Source organism: Sodiomyces alkalinus (assembly GCF_003711515.1).
Source record: "Sodiomyces alkalinus F11 unplaced genomic scaffold SODALscaffold_3, whole genome shotgun sequence".
Classification (NCBI taxonomy): domain Eukaryota; kingdom Fungi; phylum Ascomycota; class Sordariomycetes; order Glomerellales; family Plectosphaerellaceae; genus Sodiomyces; species Sodiomyces alkalinus.
The window spans coordinates 1,973,449-2,000,863 of record NW_021167081.1 but is presented as its reverse complement, the minus strand read 5'-3'; the positions used below and the strand labels follow the sequence as shown (position 1 = coordinate 2,000,863).

At 49.1% G+C, this 27,415-nt stretch overlaps 8 protein-coding genes across 8 annotated transcripts; 2 read left to right on the top strand and 6 right to left on the bottom strand.

Annotated features, from left to right (window-relative positions):
- Positions 1-1,664: 1,664 nt before the first annotated feature.
- SODALDRAFT_339364 (hypothetical protein) lies at positions 1,665-4,046 on the bottom strand (the record flags this gene model as incomplete). The annotated part of the gene is made up of 6 exons (XM_028612852.1): positions 1,665-3,112; positions 3,152-3,236; positions 3,279-3,442; positions 3,482-3,507; positions 3,544-3,639; positions 3,676-4,046. The coding sequence occupies 6 exons, from the start codon at positions 4,044-4,046 to the stop codon at positions 1,665-1,667; spliced, it is 2,190 nt and encodes a 729-aa protein (XP_028467870.1).
- A 126-nt stretch (positions 4,047-4,172) lies between these two features.
- SODALDRAFT_358487 (hypothetical protein) lies at positions 4,173-6,223 on the bottom strand (the record flags this gene model as incomplete). Its single annotated transcript, XM_028614109.1, has 9 exons — positions 4,173-4,416; positions 4,515-4,763; positions 5,079-5,165; positions 5,460-5,497; positions 5,615-5,726; positions 5,792-5,823; positions 5,873-5,926; positions 6,027-6,091; positions 6,172-6,223. 9 exons carry the CDS (start codon positions 6,221-6,223, stop codon positions 4,173-4,175), a joined length of 933 nt encoding a protein of 310 aa, XP_028467869.1.
- A 1,646-nt stretch (positions 6,224-7,869) lies between these two features.
- Positions 7,870-10,044, bottom strand: SODALDRAFT_273496 (mRNA export factor mex67; the record flags this gene model as incomplete). The annotated part of the gene is made up of 3 exons (XM_028607906.1): positions 7,870-7,905; positions 7,966-9,394; positions 9,512-10,044. The coding sequence occupies 3 exons, from the start codon at positions 10,042-10,044 to the stop codon at positions 7,870-7,872; spliced, it is 1,998 nt and encodes a 665-aa protein (XP_028467868.1).
- Positions 10,045-11,167: 1,123 nt separating this feature from the next.
- SODALDRAFT_332220 (helicase C-terminal domain-containing protein) lies at positions 11,168-14,980 on the top strand. Its single transcript, XM_028611649.1, has one exon. It carries the CDS (start codon positions 11,436-11,438, stop codon positions 14,793-14,795), a length of 3,360 nt encoding a protein of 1,119 aa, XP_028467867.1. The 5' UTR covers positions 11,168-11,435; the 3' UTR covers positions 14,796-14,980.
- Positions 14,981-14,985: 5 nt separating this feature from the next.
- SODALDRAFT_144763 (hypothetical protein) lies at positions 14,986-15,770 on the bottom strand. The gene has a single exon (XM_028606820.1). It carries the CDS (start codon positions 15,680-15,682, stop codon positions 15,176-15,178), a length of 507 nt encoding a protein of 168 aa, XP_028467866.1. The 5' UTR covers positions 15,683-15,770; the 3' UTR covers positions 14,986-15,175.
- A 6,245-nt stretch (positions 15,771-22,015) lies between these two features.
- On the bottom strand, positions 22,016-24,406 carry SODALDRAFT_339361 (zinc finger transcription factor ace1; the record flags this gene model as incomplete). The annotated part of the gene is made up of 3 exons (XM_028612851.1): positions 22,016-23,312; positions 23,379-23,593; positions 23,654-24,406. 3 exons carry the CDS (start codon positions 24,404-24,406, stop codon positions 22,016-22,018), a joined length of 2,265 nt encoding a protein of 754 aa, XP_028467865.1.
- A 173-nt stretch (positions 24,407-24,579) lies between these two features.
- SODALDRAFT_358482 (hypothetical protein) lies at positions 24,580-25,629 on the bottom strand (the record flags this gene model as incomplete). Its single annotated transcript, XM_028614108.1, has 4 exons — positions 24,580-24,719; positions 24,781-25,267; positions 25,397-25,427; positions 25,529-25,629. The coding sequence occupies 4 exons, from the start codon at positions 25,627-25,629 to the stop codon at positions 24,580-24,582; spliced, it is 759 nt and encodes a 252-aa protein (XP_028467864.1).
- Positions 25,630-25,834: 205 nt separating this feature from the next.
- SODALDRAFT_358481 (hypothetical protein) lies at positions 25,835-27,404 on the top strand (the record flags this gene model as incomplete). Its single annotated transcript, XM_028614107.1, has 8 exons — positions 25,835-25,863; positions 25,933-26,048; positions 26,125-26,191; positions 26,339-26,450; positions 26,723-26,771; positions 26,886-26,968; positions 27,031-27,109; positions 27,313-27,404. The coding sequence occupies 8 exons, from the start codon at positions 25,835-25,837 to the stop codon at positions 27,402-27,404; spliced, it is 627 nt and encodes a 208-aa protein (XP_028467863.1).
- Between the last annotated feature and the right edge of the window lie 11 nt (positions 27,405-27,415).

The window sequence follows — 27,415 nt, the reverse complement described above, 5'->3', positions numbered from 1 at the left end:
ACAAGCCAAGGGAAAGGGCCTGTGTAACATACCATAGGTTCCCCTGGGATTCGGGCGTTTCGGTCATGTTGAAGATGATGAAGAAGGAACACTTTGCTTCCTCTTTGTGGACAACACTATCTCGCAGTCAGGCGAGGGCCGCTTCTAGCTAGGATGAGCCTGGAGAGATGGTGGTTATCAAAAACGGATTCTCTGCCCGTCAGTCGAAGAGCGAAGAGAGTTGATATCTACCAGCTTCTTCCAATTCCACATGAAAGGAAGGCTATCGAGCAACAGCAGTTACGGTTCCTCGATACAACTGGCAGGCCCTCCTAAGCTTCGTGTTACGTAGTATCTGGCAAGGAAGGAAGCAAAAGTTGCTGTTGCCGTTTCCAACTACCTCAGCCAGCAGTCGGTGCGATTCAAGCACCCTACTGTTGTAGGATGCAGTTGAGTCGCGGTTCTTGGAAGATGTGGCCTGCGCCAAACCGTGTACGTGAATGTTCGATACGTCAGTCTAGTGACGGATAGCTTGGTGCGGTCCGGTTACCGACGAGTCAATTGCCCCGGGATGGCTACTATCGAGCTGAGTAGCCCCTGTATCTATATTTCCTCGGCCGGCACCATCCATCAAGGGAGCAAGAGAAAGCCTTCGTCCAGTTTATCATAATGACCCTTCAGTAAACAAGACGCTGGCCACTGCTCACATCAGCGTTCATATCATGACACAAGTGTAGAAACGTCAACTCGAAAGCTGTGTATTAAAGCACACATGTGTAGCTGCTCTAGTCGCCGATCTCATCACGGATATATACATGCGAGGACCTAGCTATATGCGCATGCGTCCTTTTGTCTTGCACCCCAGACTCAGCTTCCTCCATGGCAAAAAAGAGTTCGCCCCATACCCCTGGGGTATGCGCGCGCCCTGGGCGGCGAACCTCATCCTGATGGCATAGCCATCTATATCGTCTTGCCAAAAGCACATCCCCTCAGGGAAGGAATTACATTCAAATGACCGATGCAGATCGGTCAGCCAGAGAGACGCAATGATCCGGCCAACGAAACAAGAAAAAAGAAAAATAAAGAACGAAAAGAGACGGAACATGCAGATGACGTCTGTGATACTGGAAGAACAATGGTATCACGGAAAGGACTGATTCGAACTGAATGACCAGCCTAGGTGGTCTGCGACATTGCCAAAACAAGCGAAATATGAGAGAGGGAACGTCCAAGAAACCAAGGCCGGACTTTGTACAGGAGGAAATATATGCGACTATGTGCGTGCTGCTGGAGGCAGCAGGAAAATGTGCATCCACGAGGCAGGTGGATTGTACCACAAGTTAGGTACCGAGACGTGGAAAATTCCGTGGCGACAAGAGTGCCGGAAGCAAATGGTAAGACGGTGATGGAAGAAGAGAGGATAATGTGATTGGATGGAGAATGCGGGTTGGAGGAATGACAGATGGCACCGTCCATCTGAATGTCTAAGAGACCTATGGTATTTGATCGCCCTTGACCATCTCGAGAGGCCCTTTGAACCTGTGTCAAAAAGCGCACAAGGCGAAGAAATGGAGGCTTGTGCACGTCAAGCTCGAGTATTCCGTTCTCTTGAGAGTCGTCGAGCTGCACGACACGCCGACGAGATTCTTTTGTCGTGCATTATGTGTCATCGACAGAGAGCATCCTCAAATCCGGACCCTGCTGTTGGCGTAGCCGGTATTGTTGTCATCGCCGAGTTTCAGCCAGCTCATATCAGACGAGGTCGACGGTGTTGTCATGTGCGGCCTCCTGGAGGCATCATTCAGCACAGGAGGCGGCTGCGGCTGACGTGTGCTTGGTGCGAGCGAGGTCGGGTGATAGAACGTTTCGCTATAAGCGCTGCTCGGTGCTCGCTCAGAACCCCACGGCTTCTTGTCCGTGAGGGGATCGTACGTGTCACGGACGCTCTCCGGCACACCACTGGAGTATCCCGAGGAGGCCGCCGACACGGGCCGCTCGATCTTGCCGGACATCTCCTCGTGTCGCCAGTTGGCGTTGTTGTAGTTGGAGATGGTTGGGCTTCCGGACATGACGCGGTTGATCTGCGGTCGACCTTCCATACTGAGGTTGAGTGGCGGGACAGTCGCCGAATCCTGGGTGACGCGATGGTGGGTGTTGGAGTAATGGGAAGCATCCGACCCGACGGTCGTCCGCTTCTGGTTGCCGTAGCCTAGGATGTTGAGGGCGCTGCCGCCGGACCAGTATCGGTTCCAGCCTGAGCTACGCCGTGTTCCATCGTCTTGGGCCACTCCAGGTGGCGGCACAGGACGAGGCTGGCCACCGGCGACGTGCGCTGCAGAGGCAACACTCTTCTCATTTCGTGTTGCTGTTTGGCCCTCCGTCTTGAGGGCCGCTTCGTCGCGCATCTGGGGAATCGGGTGGCTGATTTTACCTTTGATTCCCTTGTTGAAGGAGCTACTGGTTGAGCTACGCCGGGGTGCCTGGCTGCGCTCCTGTTTTTGCCCCGGCTTCTGCTGGTTCAGCTGCCCCATCAGGATGGCCATTGATGAGAAAGAGCTTTGGGACCCAGCAGGCTGATGTCCACGGAAGCGGCTCTTGTTCGTGGTCATGACCAGCTGCTTCTCAAAGTCGGACTCCGCCATCATTTCCGATCCGGCATTGCTCGCTGACCTGTCCAGATTGCCATGAGGCGGGTTATGTCGTTGCATTGCCTTTCGTCGAATCAAGCAGAGAATGAGACCGAGCAAGAGAATGAATCCAGTTATAGAGCCAAGCACGATCCCCAAAATGGCATTCGAATCCAAGCTGCTCCTCGAAGAACCTCCTACTGCAACCACGGGAGTCTCGGAGGCGGAAGCTGTGGCCGAAGCGGGGACTGCGCTGGAGGGAACAGTCGAAGCGAGTCTCGTTGCTGAAGATGAGATGGACGATAGAACCAAGGAAACAGAGCTGCTCGCGCTCGCGCTGGAGCTTGCCTGGGTACTGGTGCTAGTGGAGGATGCCGAAGCAGAGCTGGAGCCGAGAGAAAGGACTTGTTGTTCTGATGCCAGAAATAAACCGGCATCTTCCCAGGCATTGTTCCGGATGTCAAATATTGTGAGAGGACTTTCAGGATTCCCACCGGCGAGAACCACTAGGCCGTCGGGGCTCTGGGCCAACGCGAAGTTGACACGAGCAACCTCTGGGACGTTCGTGTCGTTATACTGCGGCCAATCCTCCAAGGTCAAGTCTCTTCCCAACAACTTGGGGGAGGCGCGCTTTCTGGACGAAGCGCCATGGTCCTCGGAGGACTGCGAGACGGAGGTGGAGATACCCACGGGCGCACCGCCTGCACCGGCCAATACCATTCGATCGACTTTGTTCGGAACTTCGCTCATGTCAAAGGTCATCAGATTTTTCGATCCATCATCTCCTTCGACAAGAACGGCTTTTACCGCTGAGATATCCTTGCCGAGAGGTTGCGCTAGAGTGACCCCCGAGTCAGCCCAGTCGGTCTCGGGACTGAAGAGCATGACGGCGGTATTTTGGCTATCTCCGCCCACCATGACGGCTTGCGAAGCTGACCAGCGAAGCAGAATGGGATTCGTCACAGCGGGCGCAATTGAGTCGTGTGCCCGGACTTCGTATGGTTCAGAGGCATCGATGGTGAAGGTCGATGAACTGATGTGCTGGACGCCATCTGTATTGCCGGCGTACGTGACTATTTTATCGGTCGCGGGGAGATAGACTGCGCCGTGCCACCTGCGGTCTCGTGCCACTGGTTGAGTGTGAATGATCTCCCAAGTCCCTGTAGAATACGTGTACTTTTGGAGGCCGGGGTAGTCGGGTGTGCTTGCTTGTCCCCCAATAATCCATAATGCCGCCCGGCTTGGGTCCTCAGGTGTTGTGCCGACACACACTCCCCCATCTACCGCCTGGCCGGCTTCAAGACGCCGCCATTTCGCTCCTGGTTCCAGTGGCAGGGCCTGGAAGGCACCGGCCGAAAAAGTGTAAAGAGTGTTGTCCCATATGACGGAGCAAATATGATCGAGTGGATACTCCGGGTCGGGAACGGAAAGGTTCGACATCGTGATCCCACTTTCGACTGGCGGACGGGATACAAGATAAGCTGGGACCAGGAAAGAAAAAAGAAAAAAAAAAGTGAAGAAGGATGAGGTGTCCGTCCTCGCTGCTATTCCCCAGTGGCTCGGTTCCTAATATTGCATGGCTAGATACTGGTAGTACCCGGCGTATTGATTGTTGTTGTCAGGCTTCAGGAGTCGTCCTGTATCCCAGGCTCCTTTCTCTGTGGATGAGATCTGGATGAAGAGAAACGGCGTGGATGACACGAACTTCTCACGGGAAACAAATTCGAGGAAAATGTGACCAGCGGCGGCAGGAGCCCGGCAAAGCGTCGAATCGAAAGCCGCGAGAGATGGAATGGGAGGCGGTTCGATACTGGCCGAACAACGCGAGAGCAAACGTGAAGGCTGCGATAAGAGCTAGAGCGGATGATGGCAGTCTCTAAGACATGCCAGAGAGACCGTCAAGTGAACCAGGTTTGATCGACAGGAGAAGATTTTCTCGTGTTTGCCAACGGCAGTCGGCGAGGGAGAGATGATGGATGCACGAGGTCGTCCGGGGGTCTAGGGTTTCTGAGGGAGTAAGTGTCGCAGCACTGTCCCTTGGATGCCCAGTCTCTCGAGGTTTGGGAAGAAACAAATGTGTCAGATGTGTCGTGCGATGAGAGGCTGCCCTGCAGATACGGCCCTAGTACGTGCAGACCGAGACAAGCAAGGTGTTGGCTCGTGAAAAGTGCGAAACAGAAGCTAAATGATTTCGAGGATATCTTGTCGAAACGAAACGGCGGAAGAAGACAAACGTGCCAGACGAGGAAGAGTGGTCGAAAAGCAATGGCAATCAAAGCATAAGGATACTCGATTCAGCCAAAATGTCCTGTCCTGTCTCATCGACTCACAAATGAGACGAGCACGCGGCAGAGTCCCGGTGAGAGAGAAGAAACCGGGGAAAAAATGAGAATGAAAATCGCGAGTGCGCAAGAAAAACGAACGAAACAACAGGAGCAGAGAGAAAAAAGGGGGGATGTGGTTAGCAGGAACAGGAGGAGGCGGGAGAGGGTGCACAGGACACCGGAAGTCAGGCCCAAGTCAGAATTGCGGCCGATGGTTTGGTGCTGGGCCTTCCATCTGCGATGACCAGGCGAGGATACGCGAAGACAGGGGGCGGCATGAGAGTTGAGTTGAACAGCGAATCAGGAGGTACAACATCCCAATGTTAGGATCCTCGAGCAGGGATAGAACGTCGGAGTTTCAAGTAGCCATTAACTCGAAGCTACTTTCAATTTCCGGTAAATAGAGTGTGGAGTTAGGTATTATACGGGGTCATGGTACTTGGGTCGATGGGTCCGTTAAATCAGGGGTTGGGAGAGGGATCCGGACCAGGGTACGGGGTAGTATCCAGGGGATATAAGGGGGAGACACACTCTTGGTCCAATCAGGAAGGCGAGGAATTTCCGTGCCTGGCATGGCATTCAGCGGTAGAACCGACGTTCCTGTTGGATCTTCTGGAGCGTACGTTGTATGGCGCGTTATGCAGAGCAGCCGTAGTGCTAGGCATTAGGTAATTAACGGTCTACGAAGGTTGAGGACCGCCTCCAGGGTGTAAGTCTGAAGGAGTGAAATGACCGATGATGCTCGAGCAGCTCATACTCCTGGTCCTCAAGTCGAAGATGACTGAATATTTGCAACCTTTGCTGATGTAAGGCGGGCCCACTATAGGTCGGCATGGTACTCGGCTTTATTGAGAAGAATACACAAAGAACTGGCGAAGCTTCTCAAATCGACGCTTGAGAAGTGTCGTCGATGTTCAACGAGGATTTGACACGTACGTGTACAGATGGAGGTGAGATCTGAGTCTGAACACTGGCATCTCTGTCGTCATCCCCAATCTTTGGTAGTCTCCGCGAGGAGAAGAAAGAACGAGAGAGAAATGGATCCATACCTTATCCATCCAGTGGTTATCTTTAATTGGTTCTATTGTGAACAGACCTTGCGACTGAAACGCGCTAAAAGGGGGCTTTGGGCACCTGCCCCACTCTTGGTCCAAACGGGTTCTGGGGCCCTTCAATCACAACCCATGGACCCTGTTCAACTCGATTACCTAAGGCAGATTGTTCGTACGTTGTAATCACACCCCAAGCGATTGTGGTTGTCGTTTCAGGGGAATGGGCCAAAAACGGCGGCATGGCACCAAAGGCCCAGTATGTATGCATAGGTATGTATAGTCGACCGTATAGTACGAATATGAATTAGACTCGACGTCCATCGAGGGGGATATCAAGCGTGATACCGATACGTACGGTACCTTACCTATATCAGAAAAGACGCTCAGGTGAGTAGCCAATGATCCTCTACGTTTGGCCGCCGTTGCACGCCAAGGCCGGGTAGCTTGTCATGTGGATGAGTTACTGACAAACTCCTCGACGACCTTAAACTGGCGCTTCCATAGCATTCTGGGACTGTTTTTTCTTTTCTTTTCTTCTTTTCTTTCTCCCCCTCGAAATTCAGCACCATCGTAAACCAGGCAGGAGCCCGAACTGACAGCGAGAGAATCCGACCACAGCCCTGTTCAGCCGCCACAGATGACCACAACAGGACAGGTCGTGTGCGTGTTCCAGGTGGACAGTGAAGCTGACATCTCTCGCACGCATTTCGCGCACCAGCTAAGGTAGCTTTTGAGACGAACTTTGGGCAGAAACACCATTACAACCCCTATTATAGATCTGGAGATGCTCATACCTTCTTCGACCCGCCGATCTACTGTATCTCGACTGGAATGGACCAACCCATTGTCCAGTGGATGTGTGATATCGGATCTAGGCGGGCCTAACCCAACATGAAAACCTCCACCCGGGAGATCCGCAAGCCCATCTCCGATGATCATGTCTTTCGAGCTGGCGTCCGGCTCATAACAGCGCATTACTTACGGATAGGTCCAACACACGAGAACTAGGCCACGAGGTAGCAGAATGCCCACTAGCCGCCATCACTCGTAGTCGGTTTTTAAATAAAAATTCGTCTTATTAGTTCAATGGCAGAACACAATACTTCTAATATTTCAGCGAATCTAAAATAAGACTTGAAATAGTAATTTTTAAATTATTATTTTCAAATCAACATTTGTTGGCTCTGAATGAATTCCTCATAAAGCTACCTAGCGCTAATTAACATGTTCTCCGAATAACAAGGCCCATCGGGCGAGATGGCGTCAATTTGCCGACCCCAGTAGTTCCATCATTGACAGCCTTAGTCAATTCTTCGTCTGTTTGTCCTTTGCCTCGTAAACCATTCTGAATATATGGCACTTCCCCTCGGCTCATCATCGCCTTCTCTGCGTCCTTCCTTTTTCCATTTCTTTATTATTATTATTATTATTATTTGTTAGTCGACGAGCCACTACGCGTGGGTGATTAGCTGAGTCGGCCAAAACCAGTACGCATAACACTGATGACATCCCAGACATAACCCCTTCTGACGTGTGCTTCAAAACGCTCTGTTTCACTTTGCATTTAATGCCGCTGTATATGCCGCTGGTAGTAGCCCTATCGCTGGATGACCTGATCTATGCAGGTCGCGATGCCATAATCCACCTCTGAATTCTCATTCGTTTTTTCCATTCCCATGTTCCTCCCCTTCCCAAAACCAGTGGGAGCACGCTTCATAGTTTTCGCTTCTCGGGGCCAATCTGCTTGTTCATTGGCCCGAGTGTAATTGCACATGATAGAATGACAGAATGACGAGAAGCCCAAGGTTAAGAAGACGGTCAAGACACCATCATCAGGCTCCTCTGATCCAGTTCCATGCCGGTCGTAAATTGGATGCCAGGCATTTCCTACACGCTGGCGAATGCATTGGCGGGCAGCACGGCCTATCGGCAGTATTAGCGAACTGATCATCGAGGGGCGTAGGGCGTGTAACATTAACTTACCTTGGTTTCGTGAAACTTAGCAACGGCCTGGTCAAAGTCCCACCCAACTTCCGAGAGACACATCTCCGAATAGGCGGGGATCATGTTTGTTTGTTTTGACAGCTCCGCGATCTTTGCCTGGCGGAGTGCCTGGTCATCTGACGGTTCCGGCTGGGCCGTACCCGCGGCGAAGATGTTGGGGAGAGGGTTGTAGGCTCGCAAGAGGAGCATGTCGCTAACGACCCTAATAGGGTTGTTTCCGGGTCGGCCGGGGCCCAGGACGAAGGAGCGGGAGAAACTTCGCAAGCCTCGTTGACTAGACGCTGCGTCGTACTCCTCAAACTGACCGTGTACCGAGATGATCATTCCGTCATGCCCGATGCCTGTTGAGCCACTGGGATCCGCGAGTCCCGACAGCAGATGGCAGTCCATGATGTACTTGGAGATGTCTTCCTTGATATTCGGATGTTGTGTTGCCGGGAGCTCGCTCCAAATCTTGAAAATGGACTCCCTGCCGGTGAGAAGCCTGGCAGCCCGTGCTCCCGGGGTGGTGATTCGCGTGAGATTCCGCGATTTTGGTATGTAGGTCGACCAGGACAGCGGCGGAGGAGCATCCTTATTACGGATCGAGTTGGTATCGACGGCGAGGGAGAACTGGCTCTCTTCGTCGTAGTATTTGGCGAGAAGCCCGTGGCGGTCGGCATCAAATGCCGCGAAGAAATCGACAAGAAACGTCTCGCCTATGCCATTGGCATCGCGGAAGTCGGGGCCGTGTTGGGGAATCGGCGCAGGGCGAGTGGCCGCCCGAAGTTGTTCAATATGTTCCGGCGTCAATTGCTCGCCGTTCAAGTCCCGCAACTTGGGAAAATACTCCACAAGCGCTGCCCGAGTCTTGAGGTCTGCCACAGGAATGGGATTTCCGTTTAAGTGGAGAGTCTCCAGCTTCCGGAACTTGCCCTTCCACGCCGCCAATTGGGCGACGGTGGATATTTGGTTACCGCTGAACTCCAAATGCACGAGGTCCGGGAATGTGTCCGCCAGCTCTTCCACCTGCGTGGCGTTTTCAATGCCATTATTGGCCAGGCTGATGCTCTGGATGTTGTCAATCTTGTCCTTGGCTGTCTTGAAGAGCTCGTCGCATATCTTCATCATGACCCTGAACATCTTTTCGACCCGATCCTTGGACTCCAAGATGCCCATTGCCACAAGAGCCTGGTCCTGGCTCAGAGCGTCGAGCTTCAACAGCTTCGTATCGGTCATGTACCGTTGTGATAGGACATCGGTGAGCTTGCTCTTCACATCTTGAGCTTGGGCGGAGGCAGCGTTGGCTTGAGCCAGCGAGCCGTCGGAGTCTGAGATTTCCAGCTTGGCGCCGGCAAAGCTGAAATTGTTCAGCTTGATGATTTCCTCCGCATCCTCCTTGCTAGATGCAATCTGCACCACCGCGCCTCTCATGTTCGACTACCGACAGTTAGCAAAATACTTTCGGCCAGAGAATGACAGTGCGGCCACATGTATAAGTAGACACAGTATGGGAGTAATTTTCGCTCTCGTTCCGCGGCGTAACTGGCGATTCAACGAGCTTGGACCATTCGGCACCCCTATGTGGCTCCCTTGAGCATCGCCGATAGCTAAACATACCTTCTTGACCACCACTGGTCTGATCCTTGATGCCACGCCGGTCGCCTTGCGTTCCAGAAATGCAAGCAGATCCCGCAAACCGCCGTCCGGGTTGCTCGCGGCCTTGCTCTCCTTCAGACCCTTTACCTCTAACCAGACGAGAGGGCCTCCCTGTGGTTTCCTCTTCGAGACCATGTCTGTGCCTTCGCCACTCAAATGACGAGATATGACTTGCTGGATCTTTGTAGTGCTCCGAGTGGTAGCCCCTTGTCTCTGGGGTCTTCCAGTGCCGGGATCAGTTGGAGGAGGCCTGTTGCTGCGGCGTGCTCCACTTCCAGCATCCATGTCAAGATCACCATCCCTATCGACTCGTATTGGGCGGCTGCGCGTCTTCTGAATGCCACCTCGTGTTGACTTCCTCGGCGCGGATGTTGTCGACCCGCGCGACTGGCCGCCGCGGCCTCGAGTAGGAGGTGCCATCGCAGAGTATGGAAGATAAATATGTACTGTTTGTCCCGTATTGGAAGTAGGAGTGAGGATTTTGGGTGGTCGACGTAGATGAGGGGGACGTTCGTGAGGTGGGCTCTAGGACTGTGAAGTTGCGTTTGCGACTTCTTCTTCTTCTTATTCTTTTCCTCCTTTTATTGGGCGTCCCTGGTGGGAACGTCGATGTGGTTCGATGAACCCAAGATCGAGAGTCGAGAAGAGGAACAAAGGGGACAGACGGATGGGAGGAGCGAGGATTAGGACAAAGGCGATGAGGGTCCGCGATTTATTTAGACAGATGCAGTTGAGATGCCGGCTGTCTTCGCAGCGAGGAAGCGCGAGACAATGGCCGTTCCGGCCAGGTGTTTAAAACGGTCGAGTCGAGCGGCGCGCAAAGTTTGACAATAGAAATTAACTTTGCTGGCGGGCGAGTATGTGAGCCGAGCGTTGAACACCCTGGCGCATTGACAAAGAAGGATGGGATAGTGTGTGATAGGTGAAAGGTGTAGTTGAAAGGGGAATGTTGCGATTGACGTAGGAAGGAAAGGTGGTTACAGAGCAAGGCTAATAAAAGGAAGGCCGTTGGTGGATGTTGTCTTCCTTAAAGAGAATTTCTTGGCCTGCCCCAAAGTACGTTCCACCAACAAAGGTGACGGGGAGAGGCACCGAGGCAGGCCAGGCAGACATGGTGGGGTCACGAGGCTACCAATAGGAAAAGGGAGAAACCGTCTCCACTTGTCATGACGAAGTTTCCGTCCTAGTGGGGAAAGTTACCTTTCGTGTCTGAGGTACACGTAGAAGGGAACTCAGAGCAGGCTACCTAAAAGTCCAATGCAGTTGAGTCAAATGATAAGAGATATTGGTGATTATTACCGAGAAGTGGAAAGGCCGTGGAATATTCGCAAGAAAATCTTCCAAACGTACCAACAAACAGCCTACAAACAGCTCACAAACCAAAGTGAGAGAGACATCTTCGGTACATCCCTGGGTCATGTTGTGGCCATTAATGGATGACTCATTCTAGGTCATGTGATCCGGAGGCTGTTTCGCGTCAAAAAGAGCCTTGACGCGCCAGGGCACGCGGCGTTTGTCGTAGCTGCTGAGGTACCGAGCAACTTCTCCAGCAGTCATCTCCATGTTGACGAATGACGATTGACCATTATTTCATCGCAAACAACACACCTCGACTCTCTTTCAAGCGGCGTCGCCATGTTGACCATGACATTTCACTAGCGGCGGCCAGATAATATTCCATTCAAGCATCGAAATGCACCGTAAAGACGTCTTCGGGAGAGTGACGCCTTAATCGCCATGCCCTCGACTTTTACGTGCCACGCCTGTCACCTCTAGTCCATCTCTCTCAGCTTGATCCCCGACCCGCCGCTATGGACTCTGACGAATATGATGACGACCTTGCTGATGAAGACTTGGCACAAGCTTTTGAACAGAGCACCTCCGGGCCCTCGTCAGCGCCCGGGTCAAGCTCCACTCCCAACGCCAACTTCCACTTCCCTACTCGGCTTGTCAGCGGGGATAGCAATGTCTCGCAGAACCAGAACCAAGTTGAGGGTAACAACTTGACAGATCTTCCTGACGGCGCCTTCTCATCCTCTCCTGAGCAACAGCCTTCTGCATCCACGAGACAGGTGGCTGTTTCGACGAAGGCAGCGAGGCGTCCTCCCCAACAACGCTTTGCTAGAACAGGGTCAAATTCGTTCCGCCAGACCAATCTTTTCGGTGAAACTATAGATGACCATGGAGAATCTCACGCCTCCGCCTCCCAGCCTGGTTTCGGGCGAATCTACCGTGGGAACAACCCGGAAGGGCCATCTTGTCATCATGAACTAGACACAGTGGCCCTCAAAACCTGGGTATATCCAAATAACCTTGGGGCCGTTCGAGACTACCAGTATAGCATTGTCAAGAACGGTCTGTTCAACAACACGCTGGTGGCTTTACCCACTGGTCTCGGAAAGACGTTCATCGCCGCGACTGTCATGCTGAATTATTACCGGTGGACCAAAAGGGCCAAGATTGTGTTCGTCGCGCCGACCAAACCCCTCGTCGCCCAGCAGGTTGACGCCTGCTTCAACATTGTGGGAATCCCTCGGTCCGACACCACCATGCTGACGGGGGAGACTGCACCTGCCTTGCGTGTTGACGAATGGGGGTCCAAGCGCGTATTCTTCATGACACCTCAGACGCTCTTGAACGACATCTCGCGTGGCTATGCGGATCCGAAATCGATCGTGCTCCTCGTGGTTGACGAAGCCCACCGCGCAACCGGCGAGTACGCTTATGCCAAAGTAGTGAAACAAATGCGCCGTTTCAACCCCTTCTTCCGAGTCCTGGCTTTGACGGCAACGCCTGGGTCCAAGGTAGAAACAGTTCAAGAAGTAATCGACAATCTGGGGATTTCTCATACCGAGATTCGCACCGAGGACTCCATTGACATTCGTCAGTATGTTCAACAACGAAACATAGACCAACGCGTACTCGACCCCTCCGACGAGATGTGCGAAATCAAAGATCTTTTCACAAAGGCGCTGAAGCCTCTCATGGACAAGCTGACCCAGCAGAACATCTACTTCGGCCGGGATCCCATGAGTATCACCACCTACGGGTTGATGCAACAAGAGAAGGAATGGTTCGGTGTTTCGGGGAGACATAAGCCGCAGGCCTTGCAAAATATGATGAGAGCCATCTTTTCCATTCTCAAGTCTCTGGCACACTCGATAAAACTGCTCAACTTCCACGGCATTAAACCCTTCTACGAGAATGTCAAGGACTTCCGCAGCAGCGTCGAGGAGAAAGGGGAGAGGGCATCCAAGTACAAGCAACAAGTCACTTCGAATCCGAATTTTAAGGAAATGATGGACAAGGTGGACCGGTGGCTGCGTATCCCCGACTTCGTTGGCCACCCAAAGTTGACTGAACTTGCCAATACCATGCTGAACCACTTCATCGACGCACAAGGGGTAACCTCGACACGAGCCATCGTCTTTAGCGAGTACAGAGACAGTGCCGAGGAAATTGTGCGAGCTCTCAACATACACAAGCCGCTCATCAGCGCTACCGTCTTCGTAGGCCAGGCCGAATCCAAAAGGTCGGCAGGGATGAAGCAAGCGGAGCAAATAGAAACCGTGGAGAAGTTCAAAGACGGGCATTACAACGTGCTTGTGGCCACGTCGATCGGAGAAGAAGGTCTGGACATTGGCCAGGTCGACTTGATCGTCTGTTACGATGCGTCGTCTTCCCCTATCCGGATGCTTCAACGGATGGGCCGAACGGGTCGTAAACGCGAAGGCAACGTCGTCCTGCTTCTGATGAGAGGCAAAGAAGAGGACAACTTTACCAGGGCGAAGGAAAATTACCAGTCGATGCAAGCCCTGATATGCGAGGGCAGCCGGTTCAACTTCCGCCATGACCTCTCCGCCCGCATCGTCCCTCGCGACACACGCCCTGAAGTGGACATGCGGCACATCGACATTCCCATCGAGAACACACAGAACACTTCGCTCCCTGAGCCCCGCAGACGAAAATCGAAGACCAAGCCGAAAAAGATGCCAGCCAAGAAATTTCACATGCCGGATGGGGTCGAGACTGGTTTTGTCAAGGCATCCCGTTTGGGTCAACCGGAAACCGGTGGCCAAAGGGGTCGGCCTAAAAAGACGAAGCCACCCGAACCAGACGAATTGGATGAATTGGTTGACATTCCTCCCTTCGAGTCGGTGCTGCTCACTCCATTACAGATGTCCGAGCTTGATCGTAACTATAGGTCATTACCCTATAGTAACAAGAACGTCGAGGAAACCCAGGTTGTGGATGTCAACGCGTACCCTCGATTAAATCGGCGCCTCCGACCTGTTGGGAGGGTGAAGCATGGTGTGCGAACCAAGAAGTTCGTGAAGCTTATGCAGGCCTGGGCGACGAAATATAAACAGCCGAGCGAGAGATGGGCTTATCCATATGGCGAAGAGGACACCAGCAATTGGCAGAAAATCCCTCCGCCGCCATTAGCTCCTGATACGGATGAGGAGAGGAGTTCTGCCAAAAAACGCTCTTCAGATGCCGCCGTTCTTCGTGATGGGGGTTTGGAGGGAGAACCTCGGTCAAAGAAACGGAGGTCGAAAGTTACTCTGGAAGATCATCGGCCAATCAACCTTGAGTCTGATGCAGAGGAGGCTCCAAACGACGAAGACGATCAAGCAGCACCTTCGGGGCGGAAACGTGTCAAACATAGCAGGCCGGGTAAAAAGAGGAAGCCGCTGGGGAAGACACCGCAGAGCCGCCGTCGACAGAGGAAGGGTGGCATCAACAGCGACGAGTTGGGAGATGATTGCGAACGGACCAGCGATGTCATGGAAACAGATGGTTCCGACAGTGGTGCAGACTTGCTCGACTTCATCGTCGAGGACGACCATCCCATTAGCCAATTCACCTCGACACTGCCCACCTGTCCCGTGGCGTCACCATTCTCGGTTAAAGCGAGAGGAAGGGTGACAGAGCCTGCGTCCAGAGCGAAGTCTTCCTTGGTCCCCTTGGAATTACCACCGACACAAGAGTCGCTAGATGAGTTTCCGGACCTCGACAAGGCAGTCCAGTCGAGAAAACCGGCGGCAGCACCTCCAAGACGGGTTACTGGCAGATATTTTCCGTTTCTGGACTCTGACGATAGCGACGTTGCACCCCAGAAGGATGTGAGAAGGCAGAACCGGAGGCGGGGTGTTGTGGAGGAAAGCTAGGACGAGGATGGATTATGAGTGTGGCCGCCGGATGGGCAGATGTTTGGCAGAGGCGTCGAATGGGTTGACATTAAACGGTCTGTTCTTGTGCTGGTCTAGACAAGCACCCGGGAGTTCCTCATGATAGATAAGGGGAAAATACGGCGAATGGAGTTGCACGGCAGTGGTGGGAATACAACATTGAACCAAACTATATATTGTTCGCTCTAATCTACCATAACCCGTGGATAACCTCGTTGACCCCTGGGTGACCTTGTGACCAACTCGCCTCCCACCTATGTTGCCACCTCTTCACCTTCCCAGGAAGATACTACGAAGACTGAAACTCTTCTCTCGCAATATCGATAAATTGACCGCCGAGGGAGACGGAAGTCAACGCCCTAGAGCCCGGTCAGCACAAGCTCACGAGCCGCAAACAAAATGCCACCAGGCCAAACCACCAAAAGGCAGAAGAAGAAAAGAAAAAAAAGAACGAAAAGCAAAATCTCAGAAACCCAAGTTAAAAGCACTACCAACCCCACCGCCCTCGCCGCCCGTCCAGTCCGACGGCCAGGTCCGAAAACCCCAGGGGAACGGAAGCTAATGCCGGAACAAATTGCATATGACGATACAAATGTCCTGGCGTCCGCAACCTCCAGGCGTCCCCGGCGCCAGACAGGACGAGAAATACAAACGAGGGACAAAGCCGAGGGGCCCGTTCGCTTTCCCCCTCCCCACGAAGGAGAGAAGGAGGCGAACGAAAAACCCGGGGTGAGTCTCAGACGGCTCTTCCTATTTTGATGTGGAGGGTTGAATGGGATCTCATCATGTTGCTTTCGTCGGGAAACGCGCGTTCTTTTCGAGGAGGGTAAATAGGAACCAGATAAAAAACGCGCGAGCTTACCCATTATGCGAGTAGAAAAGAGCGGACGTGTCGGATAAAGACGCGGCAATGGTTGTTGGGAGTTAAAAAGATGGGTGGAGGAAGAATGGAACTGGAGGGAAAAAAGCTGTGCCTCTCGCTTCTCAAATGTTTGGAAGTAACCCCGGCCACCGGGTCCTTACGTTATCGCTCCTCATTACCTAAGCGACCCACCAAAGTTGGAGATACGCATAGCCGAGATTACAGGTAAACTGATATCTAACCATGAGGCTAAGCTGAGGGTAGGTGTGGGGCAGAGTAGGGTAGATAGTTGAGCTGAGAGTTGCTATAGGGCGTGGTCTATGCTGGGTTATATAATAAGTGTATATGCCTGAAGTATCCGGTATTAACATGAGGGGTAAATAAGTGAGGGGTAATAAGTAGAGTAGGAGGTGGTGATAAATAGATAAAGAGACGGAAAACGGGCCGGAAACGATTTAGAAACGATTCAGGAACGATTTAGGAACGATTTAGAAACGATTCGGGATAACTTCTTACACGGAACTAGATCCTAATAGTGAGATTTAGCCGCGAGAAGAGGTTAAAGACCTAAAAGAATAGGAAGATGACTTTTATAATCTTAGATTTATTAAAAATAAGAATTAAAGACTATATCTTTATAGACTTTATCCGAGTCGCCGAGTACTATAAGACGTTATCCTAAGGAATTAAGTTAAATAAGTAAGTATTTACTAACTACTACTTTATATTACCTATTACTTACTAAGATTAGATTCTATCTAAGGAGGAAAACGTCCTAATTTTAATTTCTACCGCCACATATAGTAATAGAAGACTTACCCTAGGCTCTCGCGCTATATAGGTCGATAATATCCTATATACCGCTAGAATTCCTAAGATACCTTAAATATCACCTGCTAGAGTAGCCGTTATTATCCTAGTAGATATTTTAAATAATAAAGAGAAAAATTCTCTATAGAAAATCGTACGTTATACTTTTATTTAAGGTATTTTCTTAATTACTAACCTCTTTTAGATCTAGTACGAAATAGCTCGAAAATAACTAGGTTTTCGGGCTACTAATACTATATTTAGAGATATACTAGTATTTCGCTATACTTATACCTATTAAGGTGGTAAAGCTTGCTAATATCTTTTAGAATTAGACTTCTATTATAAAAGTGTTATACTATAGCTACTTAATTAAATTAGTGTAAGAAGATCCGAAGTTAAGGAGCTTACTATATAGAAAAAGGCTTTAGGGTAAGTAAAACGCGTTTAGATTAAGAAGTATAGGTATTAATATTATTTTAGATAGGTATAGGTAGTGAAAGGAAGATTCAGTAAAAGGACTGCTTATATAGACCGGGAAGAAACGTGTATTCTAGTCGTGGACTCTAGTATCTACTATATAAGTATAATATTTTCGGTATTTACATTATCTCGAATTATTTCTAATTAATTATAGCACCTTACCGACTTTTAATAATATCGTATACGGTGCTAGTCTTAGTTACTAGGCGTAATAACGCGTCGTTACTTTCTCGCGATTATTCCTTCGGTCTTTTACCCTTATATAGACCTTATTAGATAGACTTTTAATCTAATGGTGCACGGAATACTAGCGAATCCTGATAAGAACTGCTACTTCTTTATAACGAACCGTAGAAAACGAAGGATATATAGTATATAATTCCCGAAATTATTTAGAAACGATTCGGGAACGATTCGGAAACGATTTAGAGACTATATTTCACTTATACTCTAACTCTCTTTTATAGATAATATATATATTACGGGACCTGGAGAAATTCAACGGCGAAAATACAACGTCGAATTTCGATTTTTTATGCTATACGATTTTAATATAACACCGTGGATTATTATAACCTTATATAGAATACACGTCTACCCTCCCCTACCGCTTTTAAAAGCCCCCTTATTAGTTATTAATAGTATTACTTAAGTACTCGCGAAAATCAATAAACCGATAACTATACTAAACGCGTTCCTTAAGTCGAGTAAACTTAGGTAATTCGTGGTAGAATTTAAAGGTAAGACGATTATGGATATTTATACTAGCCTTACGAATACCGATTACCTTCGGTATATTATTCGTAAGTAGTAGATTATCCTCTTTCTATAAGGCGGTCGAGGTCTTACTTTAGCTCTAGAGTAGATAAAAGAGGCAAACTAACGAATATATATAAGTATACTACCTTAGTACCTATAGTTATAGAGAAGATTCTAATAGCCTATATTAGTATATCTAGTATTTATACTAATCACGATATAACTATATAGTAATCTGCTTTTTTAAGGAATAGGTAAAATAATAGAAGTTTCCTGATATAATTTCCTTTTTCGTTAATACTAACTATAAATATATTAGCGGCGTGAAGTAAAAAGAAATTATTTAGGTATAGTATAGTTAAAACTCGGAAAAAGGTATATACCCGAATTGTTCCCGAATTATTTCTGAATCGTTTCTAATATATATTAGTGCTCCTTTTAGTAAGGTGCTATATAAACTCGGAGATAATAAAGATATATCTTTATATATTTCGGCAGGTCTTCCGGATCCTTAAGGATAAGTATAGTATCCTAATTTAGTGGAAATTCCTTTATAGCACGGGTCTTTTTAGGGTGACTTTAGACTAGGCTTTACTAGCGATTGAAGGCTTTAGAAAATACCTTTAGGAGAGGTACTAGCTTAAAGAGCCTTAGGAAACTTAGGTAACTTACTATATAAGACTTTATATAGTTTATTTTCGGCGTGGTGTTAAAAGTGTTTTAGGAGGTGACCTAGAATAAGGGGAAGGATTATACTACCGAATCCTTATAAGTTTACTAGAATACTAGACTCGAGAGAATTATAATAACCTATATGATAAGATTAGCCGTGAGCTTTTCCCCGAAATTATCTAGAAATAATTCGGACACGATTCTAGTATTATTCGGAAATAATTATAGAATAACTTAGCGATAATTAGGAAACGTTTTCGGTAGGGTAACTAAAACTAACCAATTTACTAGGGAGATTTCCCTAGTATTATAACTAGGCTATATATAAACGCTTTCTATATATCGCTATAGGATTTTACTAAGCTACCTTAAGTATTCCCGCTAAAGATTAGGTACTAATTACCGATAATTTAAATATAGTCGAGGTTATATATTAAGCCTTATACTTATAGACTAGGCGAAATATCTATATCCTTAAAGTAATTAATAGGTAAGTTTAGCTTAAGTTATACCGAACCTACTTACTAAGTCTATTAGATATCGCGATTATAATTAGAATCTAATCTTAAGAGATTTTACGATGCGTTCTCTTTAAGTCCTAGGATTATAGCGGAATACTAGTATAAGAGGCCGGGTAGATAACTACTTAGGTCGTAAAAGTAAGCTTTATTATTTTAGTATATATAGCAGAAGAGTTACTAACCTTATAGTATTCTAGAAAGAAAACTGCATAAGACTAATACCGAATAAGAGGAGGAATTTCGTGATCGGTCGCGAAGCCGTGTAGTATTAAGTAGCCGATCGATTTCGAGGTTACCGCTTAACCCTTCGGAAGATTTTGGCGTATTCGATTAAAACGATATAGAGTCGGATTCTCGAAGTTCTCTAGCACGAAGTATAAGGAGTGTATTATTAAGCGGGGTCCCTCTAAGATGCTTACGAAGTTAACGCCTAAATCCACGTAATCTGTATTAGCAGGCTACCCTAGGTTAGATTTAGGCTTTATAAGCTTCTTTATCTTTTAAGGAGAGGTCTCTTAATATAGAGGAACGTAGATATAAGATAGCTTAAAAAGATCGTGAATTAGAGGCTGAAATTAAGAGGCGAAGGCTTAAAGATAAGCGGCGTTATACGCTTAAGCTAAAGCGGATCGAACTTGAAAGAGAGTTATTATTACGTTTAGGATAACCGAGTTAGATAGGTAAGAAGACTTTAGTTATCGGTATTATTATTCGTATTATTATAGGGTATTCTTAAAAAAAAAGCTATATCTTATAAAAAAACGCCTTTATAGACGCCTAATTATTATCGTGAAGTCCGAAATAGTAAAACCCCGATATAATAGAAACGTTTCTAAAACGTTTTATAAATAACTACTTACTCCTTATTATTAGGAGTAGTATTATAGGCCTATAAGACCCGATAGTGACGGGGAGGGGGGCGGACGGCCTTAGGGAAATCTAGTAAAATATATATTAGTCTATTAGTTTTTATTTTATAAAGAGTAGTAAACTTACCCGAGACTATTTTACTATCCGCTATATTATTATAGCGATACTTAGCCTAGACTATATAAAGATAGTCGTAATAAGGGGGGGAGTAGCCTATACAATAGATACTATTAGTAAAAGATACTAATAGAAAAATACAATAGAATATACTACGACTAATAGAGTTCTACTCTATGCACGCCTGGTAACGTTCCTCTAAACTCTAGCCGAAAAGATCTATTTTTATACGAAGGATATCGGGCTAGTAAAATAGATATATTAGCACGCGTTTCTAAATAGGTTCGGAATCGTTTCTGAAATAGTCCTTATATTTCCTTTATTATTTCGCGGAATATTACGAAGATATATATCTTTAGCCACTGCTTTAGCCTTACGAGGAGTATTAAGCTAACCGTTAATAATAAGAGTAAGGTTTCGTATCGATCGGTAATATTAAGCGGTGCGGGTATTATCACGAGCGTTAAGAGAGCCCGAAACACTTAGAGCGGCCTATATATAGTGTGTCTTATAGATATATCTTTTTAGTGCACTAATCAAGGAAAATTTAGAGCGCTATATAGAATAAATTAATTAAAGCCTTATCGCTATTTCGTGAATAGGAAAATACTTATATTAAAGTAGAGCTCGCCGTCTTCTTCTATAAAGCGGTAGTATATCTCTCCCGCTACTAGGATAACCTTACTAGTCTTATAGAAGTGTTAGTAAACTATAGTGTATTAGATTAACGAGTATACTTATACCGTCCGTCTTAAATTCTAGTAGATTTCTAGGACGTTTATTACTATCTTCCCTATTTATATACTACTAGTATACCTCCGTATCTCTGTAGTTAGAGGGTATTATCGCGAATTCTATAGGAGAAATTTTAGAGGGGGTTAAAAAGGTTTCTAAAACGTTTCCTAATCGTTCCCGAATCGTTCCCGAATCGTTTCTAACGCGGTTAGAGACATAAAACACTAAAGAATCGATTCTGATAGGAAAATATACCTGAAGATAACGAGGAAGATAAATAAATTAATATAGTTAATGATAAAAGTATTAATAGAGGGTAATAGTGATAGCACGAAAACACTCTCTATAAAAATATAGAGTAGTGGTGAAAGGAAAGAGATATAATAACGTTAACGCTACGAAAAAGAGGGGAATAACACGTTAACGTGTTACGACGTGACTCGTAAAGACTGGAGAAACGTTTCCCCTATACCGTTATTCCGGTATTCCACTATTCCTCTATTCGACTAATTAAAACTTAGCCCCACACCTACCCTTAGCTTAACCTTTCCTAGCCACCCCCCTATTCCTACCCTTAGCTTAGCCTCGTGGTTGGATATCAGTTTATATGTAGTCTCGCCCAGCCCCAGCTACAGTATAAGCAACCGGCGATGACTCTGTTGTCAGCCACATTCTTTTGATATTACTTCGTACGTCGACCGGACACAACATAATTACAAGAATACACATTGAATTCAAGACAGGGTTAGTCATGAAGGTCCTGTTCGAATTTCAATTATTTCAAAAGGACCATGGAAAAAGTTTGAGAACCGTAGAGCACCTACCGAGAAGCGTGTCGCTGCGAGCTCACAGGGACGAGCGAGGGTGTAATAATAAAGTGACAGCCAAATGAGACGGAGGATGGAGTTGAATGTCCGAAAATCCCATGTGATACTAATTTTCAGCAACTGCGCTGGATCTACATAAAACGACAATACGCTGTGAGTGCAGATATCCAAGCGAGAATAATCCCACTTCTGCAGTCTGACGGCGTTTGTTCCTGATCCTAATCCCAAGTCTCCTTGGCTGTGCCCACCGCCAAATCATTCCTCCAAGTTGTCAACCAGTTCCACAACCAGAGCGGGCCATCCTCTCAAGGAGAAGAAAAAAGAGAAAAAAAAAAAGATTATCTCAAGTGAAAGGAGAAGTGCACAGTCGAGAATGAGGAGAGTAATAAGGAAAGTGATTTCCAGTCAAAACAAAATCGCCAAATTATCACATCGTTAGTCTCAGAACTTGAGACCACTGTCGCTCCTCTCTCTTGACAATCTTCGTTCGGCAAGATATGAAATGCCTTGGTCATATCATTAACGTCGTAAAAAAAAATCCCTCTACTGCTGTTGCTGGTGGTAGGCCTGATACTCCATGTGGGCCCAGTCCATGTCGGCGGGAAAGAGAACTTGAGAGTTGGTCTGCGAAAATCCAAGGCCCGCGCTAGGTACCTCGCCGAAGAGGGAGTCAAATTGGTCTTCTTTGGTCAGACCGGTGTTCGGAAAGAGCTGGAAGTCATCGCCGGTCACCGGGAAATCATCAAATCCTTCATCCACTTCACCCAGTGAATTGGGCGTAAACAACACGGCATTCGTCTGTCCCGTCGGGGAAAAGTGCGGAGCTACCTGTGGTTGCGCAGGGTGAGGCTGGCACATGGACACTGTCTGGAAGCCCGGCAGACCAGGCATCAGTTTGCCATCGGCCTGCCAGAGTGTCGGCGGGACCTGAACATGAGCGTTATAGATATCGTCGTGGATGATAAAGTCCGGGCCTTCTTGGTAGGTCGAGTATCTTCCGTACGACGAATCAGTCGACGGCGTGTTGTGATCAGTCGGCGAGAGCTCGAGATTGATATCTTCCACGGTCAAGGCTGGCTGTTCGCCAATCATGGACATGTATTGGTCATTGAACTCCTCGGAGGACATGTACGCGGGGAAGTCAATGCCGCCGTTATCGTCGCTCCCCAGGGAGACGAACTGATCCACGTGTTGTTCAGGCGGCGTAGCGATGCTGTGACTGCTTGAGGGAGTAGGCATGGTGCCCAGCTGCGGGGTCGGCTGGGTCGAGCTGGCGGCCTTGCTTGCGGACTTATTGCCGTTGGTCTTGGTGCGAACGTACGTCCAGCCGTGGGCCTTCTCCATGTGCTGCTTGCAGTTGGATTCGCGCTTGGACTTGTAGGGGCAAGGTTTGTAGTGGCACTCGAACATGGCAGGCGCGGCCGAGTGCTTGTCATTGATATGACGGTCCATCTCCTTCTCCGTTGGCCAGCCGTACTCGTGATACTTGCAGGTCGTGAGAGGGCACTTCCAAGGGCGAGAGTGCGTCTTCTCATGTTTCGTCAAGTCGCAGGGACGCTTGAACTCCTTGTTGCAGCCGGGCTCCCGGCATTTCTTGGGCGCGAGCTCCTCGGGGGTGGCATTCTTCTTCCGTCGGGCCATGGATCGTAGAATTTCTTCTTCGTCCTCGAGCTGCTGGCTCAGAGACCGCTTCAGCTTGGGGGAACCTTTCGCCTCGTCGTCAAGGTCCACGGGCAAGCCTGTGGCCATAGAGATGGCCTTTCCGTCCTTGCGGACGCGGACAAGCTCCGCAGGGCGACCGTTCACTGAAACACCGCCGAAGAGTTTGATTTCGTCGGTACTAGAACCAGGGTCAACACAGCCGTGCGACGAAAAAGTTGCCGAGTCGAGGGACACAGAAACGTACGGGTCCACATCCATGTCGTCGGCCTCCTTAGCTGCAGCGAGCTGATGAGCGTATTGGTGAATCTGCTCCACGAGGTCGATGAAATATCCGTTAGTGTACGGGCGATCGTTGGGCCGGATCTGCTCTCGGTCGCTGATATATTCGACGGTCGCTTGGATGCATTGAATGGACGTAAGGCAGAAGTCGAGGTACAGGTTTGCCGTTTTCGCCCTCTCCTTCATCGACGTCTTATAAGCATTGGCCCAAGCCTCGAAACGAAGCCCGAGTTGACTTACCGGTGCCATGAAGATGAGGGTCTTCTCGAGGTCCCTGAGGCAAACAATTTCCTTCTCGCGAATACGCCTAGGAACGTCCAAGACGATAGACTCAAAGTCTTTCAGGGAAGCCTTGGCCCGCAAAGGGTGAAGAACACGCTGATGGATACGGCTGATGGCCTTCGGGCCGAGGCCGGGTAGGCTCTCCATCGTAGAGGAGGACGCTGCGGCGGATCTGGTAATGGCGGAGGCCTTGGTGGCCGTCTTTGAGATGGAAACAGCCGACTGCTTCTCGTTTGTCGACCCAAGCGAAGTGCCGAGACCGCTGTCTGACTCGTGATGACGGGACGAACGGCGGTGTCTCGGACGGATGATGTGTCTCTCGGTTGGTGTCTTCAAGGCGGCGGCGGCGGCGACGACGGCTGGGTCCACAACGGGGGGCGGAAGGAGGCCCCGGGGGACGGGATAGCTTTCGTCGCGGAGAGGCGCGGGAGCTGAAGGCGTACGGGCGTCGTCGTCCAGGCTGAGGGAGCTGTCGAAGATGTCGACGATGAATGCCATACGGCGACGATGAGCATCTACGACATCTTCGAGGCTCGACTGCGACCGGCCGAGTGCGGGAGGAACGAAGGCGGCAAGCGAAGACGATGTGGAAGATGAGTGGAAGGTAGCAGCCTTACGGAGGGTCATGTTGGTCTTAAGGCTCAAACCATTGCCGACAGAGGCATCCGGGCAAGCAGGCGGAGTCCTACGGCGAGGGTGCTGGCAGGCCATGGCGAAGGTAGAGGAAAAGGTATTTTAGTATGTTGGGGAGCCAGTCTGCTTATGTGCGGACGAGAGTCCTAAAACCTGGAGATCCAGAGGTTAGTTTGTCTTCGGCAAATAGAGGAGGACCGGGGATAAAGGACAAGTGTGAACAGGGGATCGGACAAAGCAGCCAGTGTGAGTCACGGCGACAAGACTCTGGGGTGGTGAAGGAGCGGATCGGGGCAGAGAAAATAGACGGGGGGATTGGAGACGGGGAAGAAGGCAAGAGGCCAAATTGCAATGCTGACGCAGAGCAGGAACACTGGAAGATAGAGATAGACTGGTGGGTAATTAGTCCTTACAAGTAACGGTGGTACAAAAATGGTAACGGCCTCGTCAACGTCCAACGAGGCGCAGCCCACCCAAGGACGAGGTCGACTGCTCAATAGTAATAATAATACGACGTAGGTAGAGAGTAATGGGGGAAAGCGGAGAGTGGACGACGGAGCAGGAGCGGGGAGGCAAAGCGGATATATGTCGAGAGGAGCGGGAGGTTATGCTGTAAAATAATAATAGTGCCCGAACGAGACGCGAAACGAATGCGCAAGGAAGGGCGGGAGGTTCGTCGAAGTCGCGGGGAAAGGAGAGTAGAGAGTCGAGAGTATAGGAAACCCGAACTGGATATGGATGGAATGACGAGGAAGGCGATTGCTGGCAGACGAAATGCGGATAGTTGACGCGAGGACTCTCCCAGTCCTCGTAGGCGAGTCCTGTCAACCGAGTACGTTTCCAGACAGTGTCCTGGGGAGCAGGATGTCGAGAAAGTACGGAGTCGGTCAGGTTCTTGGAGTTGAGGCCAAAGTGGTTGAGGCGTGACGAGAGTACAGACTAAGGTAGAGTTGCTTAGAAACCCAGAGTGGGTGACCGAGACAAATAGGAGTTGCGGAGTCTCGGCGTCTCGACTTAAGGCGAGGGCTGCTGCCTAAATCGGGCCCCACCTTAACGTGACCCACCGACCAATGGCAGTCCGGTCGCGAATCCTCTGGGTCTACCTTATGTGGCGGAGCAAAACCGCAGACAGCTCGGAGGGAGAAGAAGAAAGCGCAGATACCTTAAGGTATTTACATTTACGTACCTTTATGTACATACACATATTCGTCCCACCGAAAGTACGAGATGACGGGAAACGCCGAGCGATGATGGAAGTCAACTCTGCAGCAACTCTGCTCGTGAGACGGTCCTGAGTGCATCTGAGTCCTAAGACAAATAATAATAAGAAAGAAGAGAAGTTATGATGATGTTGCTTGCTTGCTAACAGACAAAAACGCGCCCGTCGGCGAATAACCAGTATCCGTAGATACGTACGTCTGACAGCGACGGAACCTAATAAGGTACGTTGTAATACCTTAGTGTATTCTACCTTACGAATCCTTCGTACGGATACAAAGCAACGCCATGTCACCCGTCGTCTCCACCATGCCTATGTACCGGTAGTTGAACTACGCAATAGCTTGGTTCAATCAGGTAATTATTAATTACCTTACCTTACGCAGTAGGAATCCCAGTATCCACCCCAACGGCCCAACGGCCGTGGTGGGAAGAGGCAACCCGCTGCAATCTGTTCTGTTTCCGACATTCTTCCCTTCGACGTGCCGAATATTCCGCTTCTGTTTGCTACCTAATTATCGATTGTGCGAACGAAGTATTGACCCTTGCTAGTGGCTACCAATGCTCGTCATGAACAGACAGCAGCACAGTGACCCATTCCACAACACAACGGAACAAGCTGCGACGCCAGTTCAAGACGGAAATGTCTGGAAATGTACTCGTCTGTCAGATGCGACGGTCTAGTGTAAGACAATGGCGACGTTGAACCAATCGTTTCTCGGCGGGCGTTTTTGTCGTCGTCCCTTACGAGGGGGGGTCGTCGCGGGTCACCCCATCACCCATCACCAACAGTTCGGTTCTGGACACCTTGGCAGAAGAAGAGTCGCCTGGCACGTTTTCGCAGTCGCTTCTTTTCACTTCGTACATACATTCATTCATTCGCATTACGAATGCTCCGTACGAAGTACGTGTACGGAGTACAGTACATTCTCTCCGCTAAACACTGTATGCATACCTTACCTTATATTCGCATGAAGTAGGTACGGATATGCTGGAATATGGACGAACCAGGAGACGCGTCTAGGGTATTTGCTGTGTACAAGTATCGCTCGGTGACTTTAATAAGGGTAGATGAGCCATCCATCCTTACGGTAGGCCTCATCACATCGACAGAATACGTGATTGGGGGTGCTCTTACGATAGGTACATAAGGTACCATCTACCATCCACACACAGCATTGCGTCGGTAGCCCGTCTGGCATTGAAAACACCAACGGAGTACTCCGTACTCCGTCCGAATAAGGTAAGGTACTTCACATTTCGATTTCCTTCCCATGGACGAATAGCGATGGGGATCACATTTGCCTACCTGTATTCGACTTCGCACACATCTCGCGAGGGAAATTTGGCCGCAATCAACCAATGATGATGCGCCATCACCGTTATTTGACTTTGATTTGGATTGAATCGCCATCAGAGTCAGTGGCAGCGTCTTGCGTACCTAGCCACAGTTTCCATGGACACACACCTCGTTCCAATCCGAGCAATCCTTGGACTTTGTCAAGCGCTACGTAATCAACAATTCCAACCATTCCTACCTGGGACACCGAGGCCGAACCCGTTGTCCACCCACCTCGGCTCACTCCCTTAATAAGGTAGCTACAGATACATACACACACTTTGTTTTTTCGTCTTTGCCTTTTTCCTGGTATGACAGTTTCCGAGGTAACTTATTTCACTACCCACTTTGTTGAGAAGCAAAGGATAGCAATGCGTCGACCTTACACGGAGTACCAAGATAGGGTACGATCAATCACCTCCCTCAGATCAAGATGACGAGGCCCCGTTGAACCCCCACATCAGCCCTATGGCCAGTTTAGCGAATCAGGCTGCGACCAATTCAGAGGCCTACGGATAAGATGCCACGGC

Coding starts and splice junctions, on each gene's coding strand:
- SODALDRAFT_332220 (XM_028611649.1), top strand. CDS start 11,436: ATGGACTCTGACGAATATGATGACGACCTTGCTGATGAAGACTTGGCA.
- SODALDRAFT_144763 (XM_028606820.1), bottom strand. CDS start 15,682: ATGGGTAAGCTCGCGCGTTTTTTATCTGGTTCCTATTTACCCTCCTCG.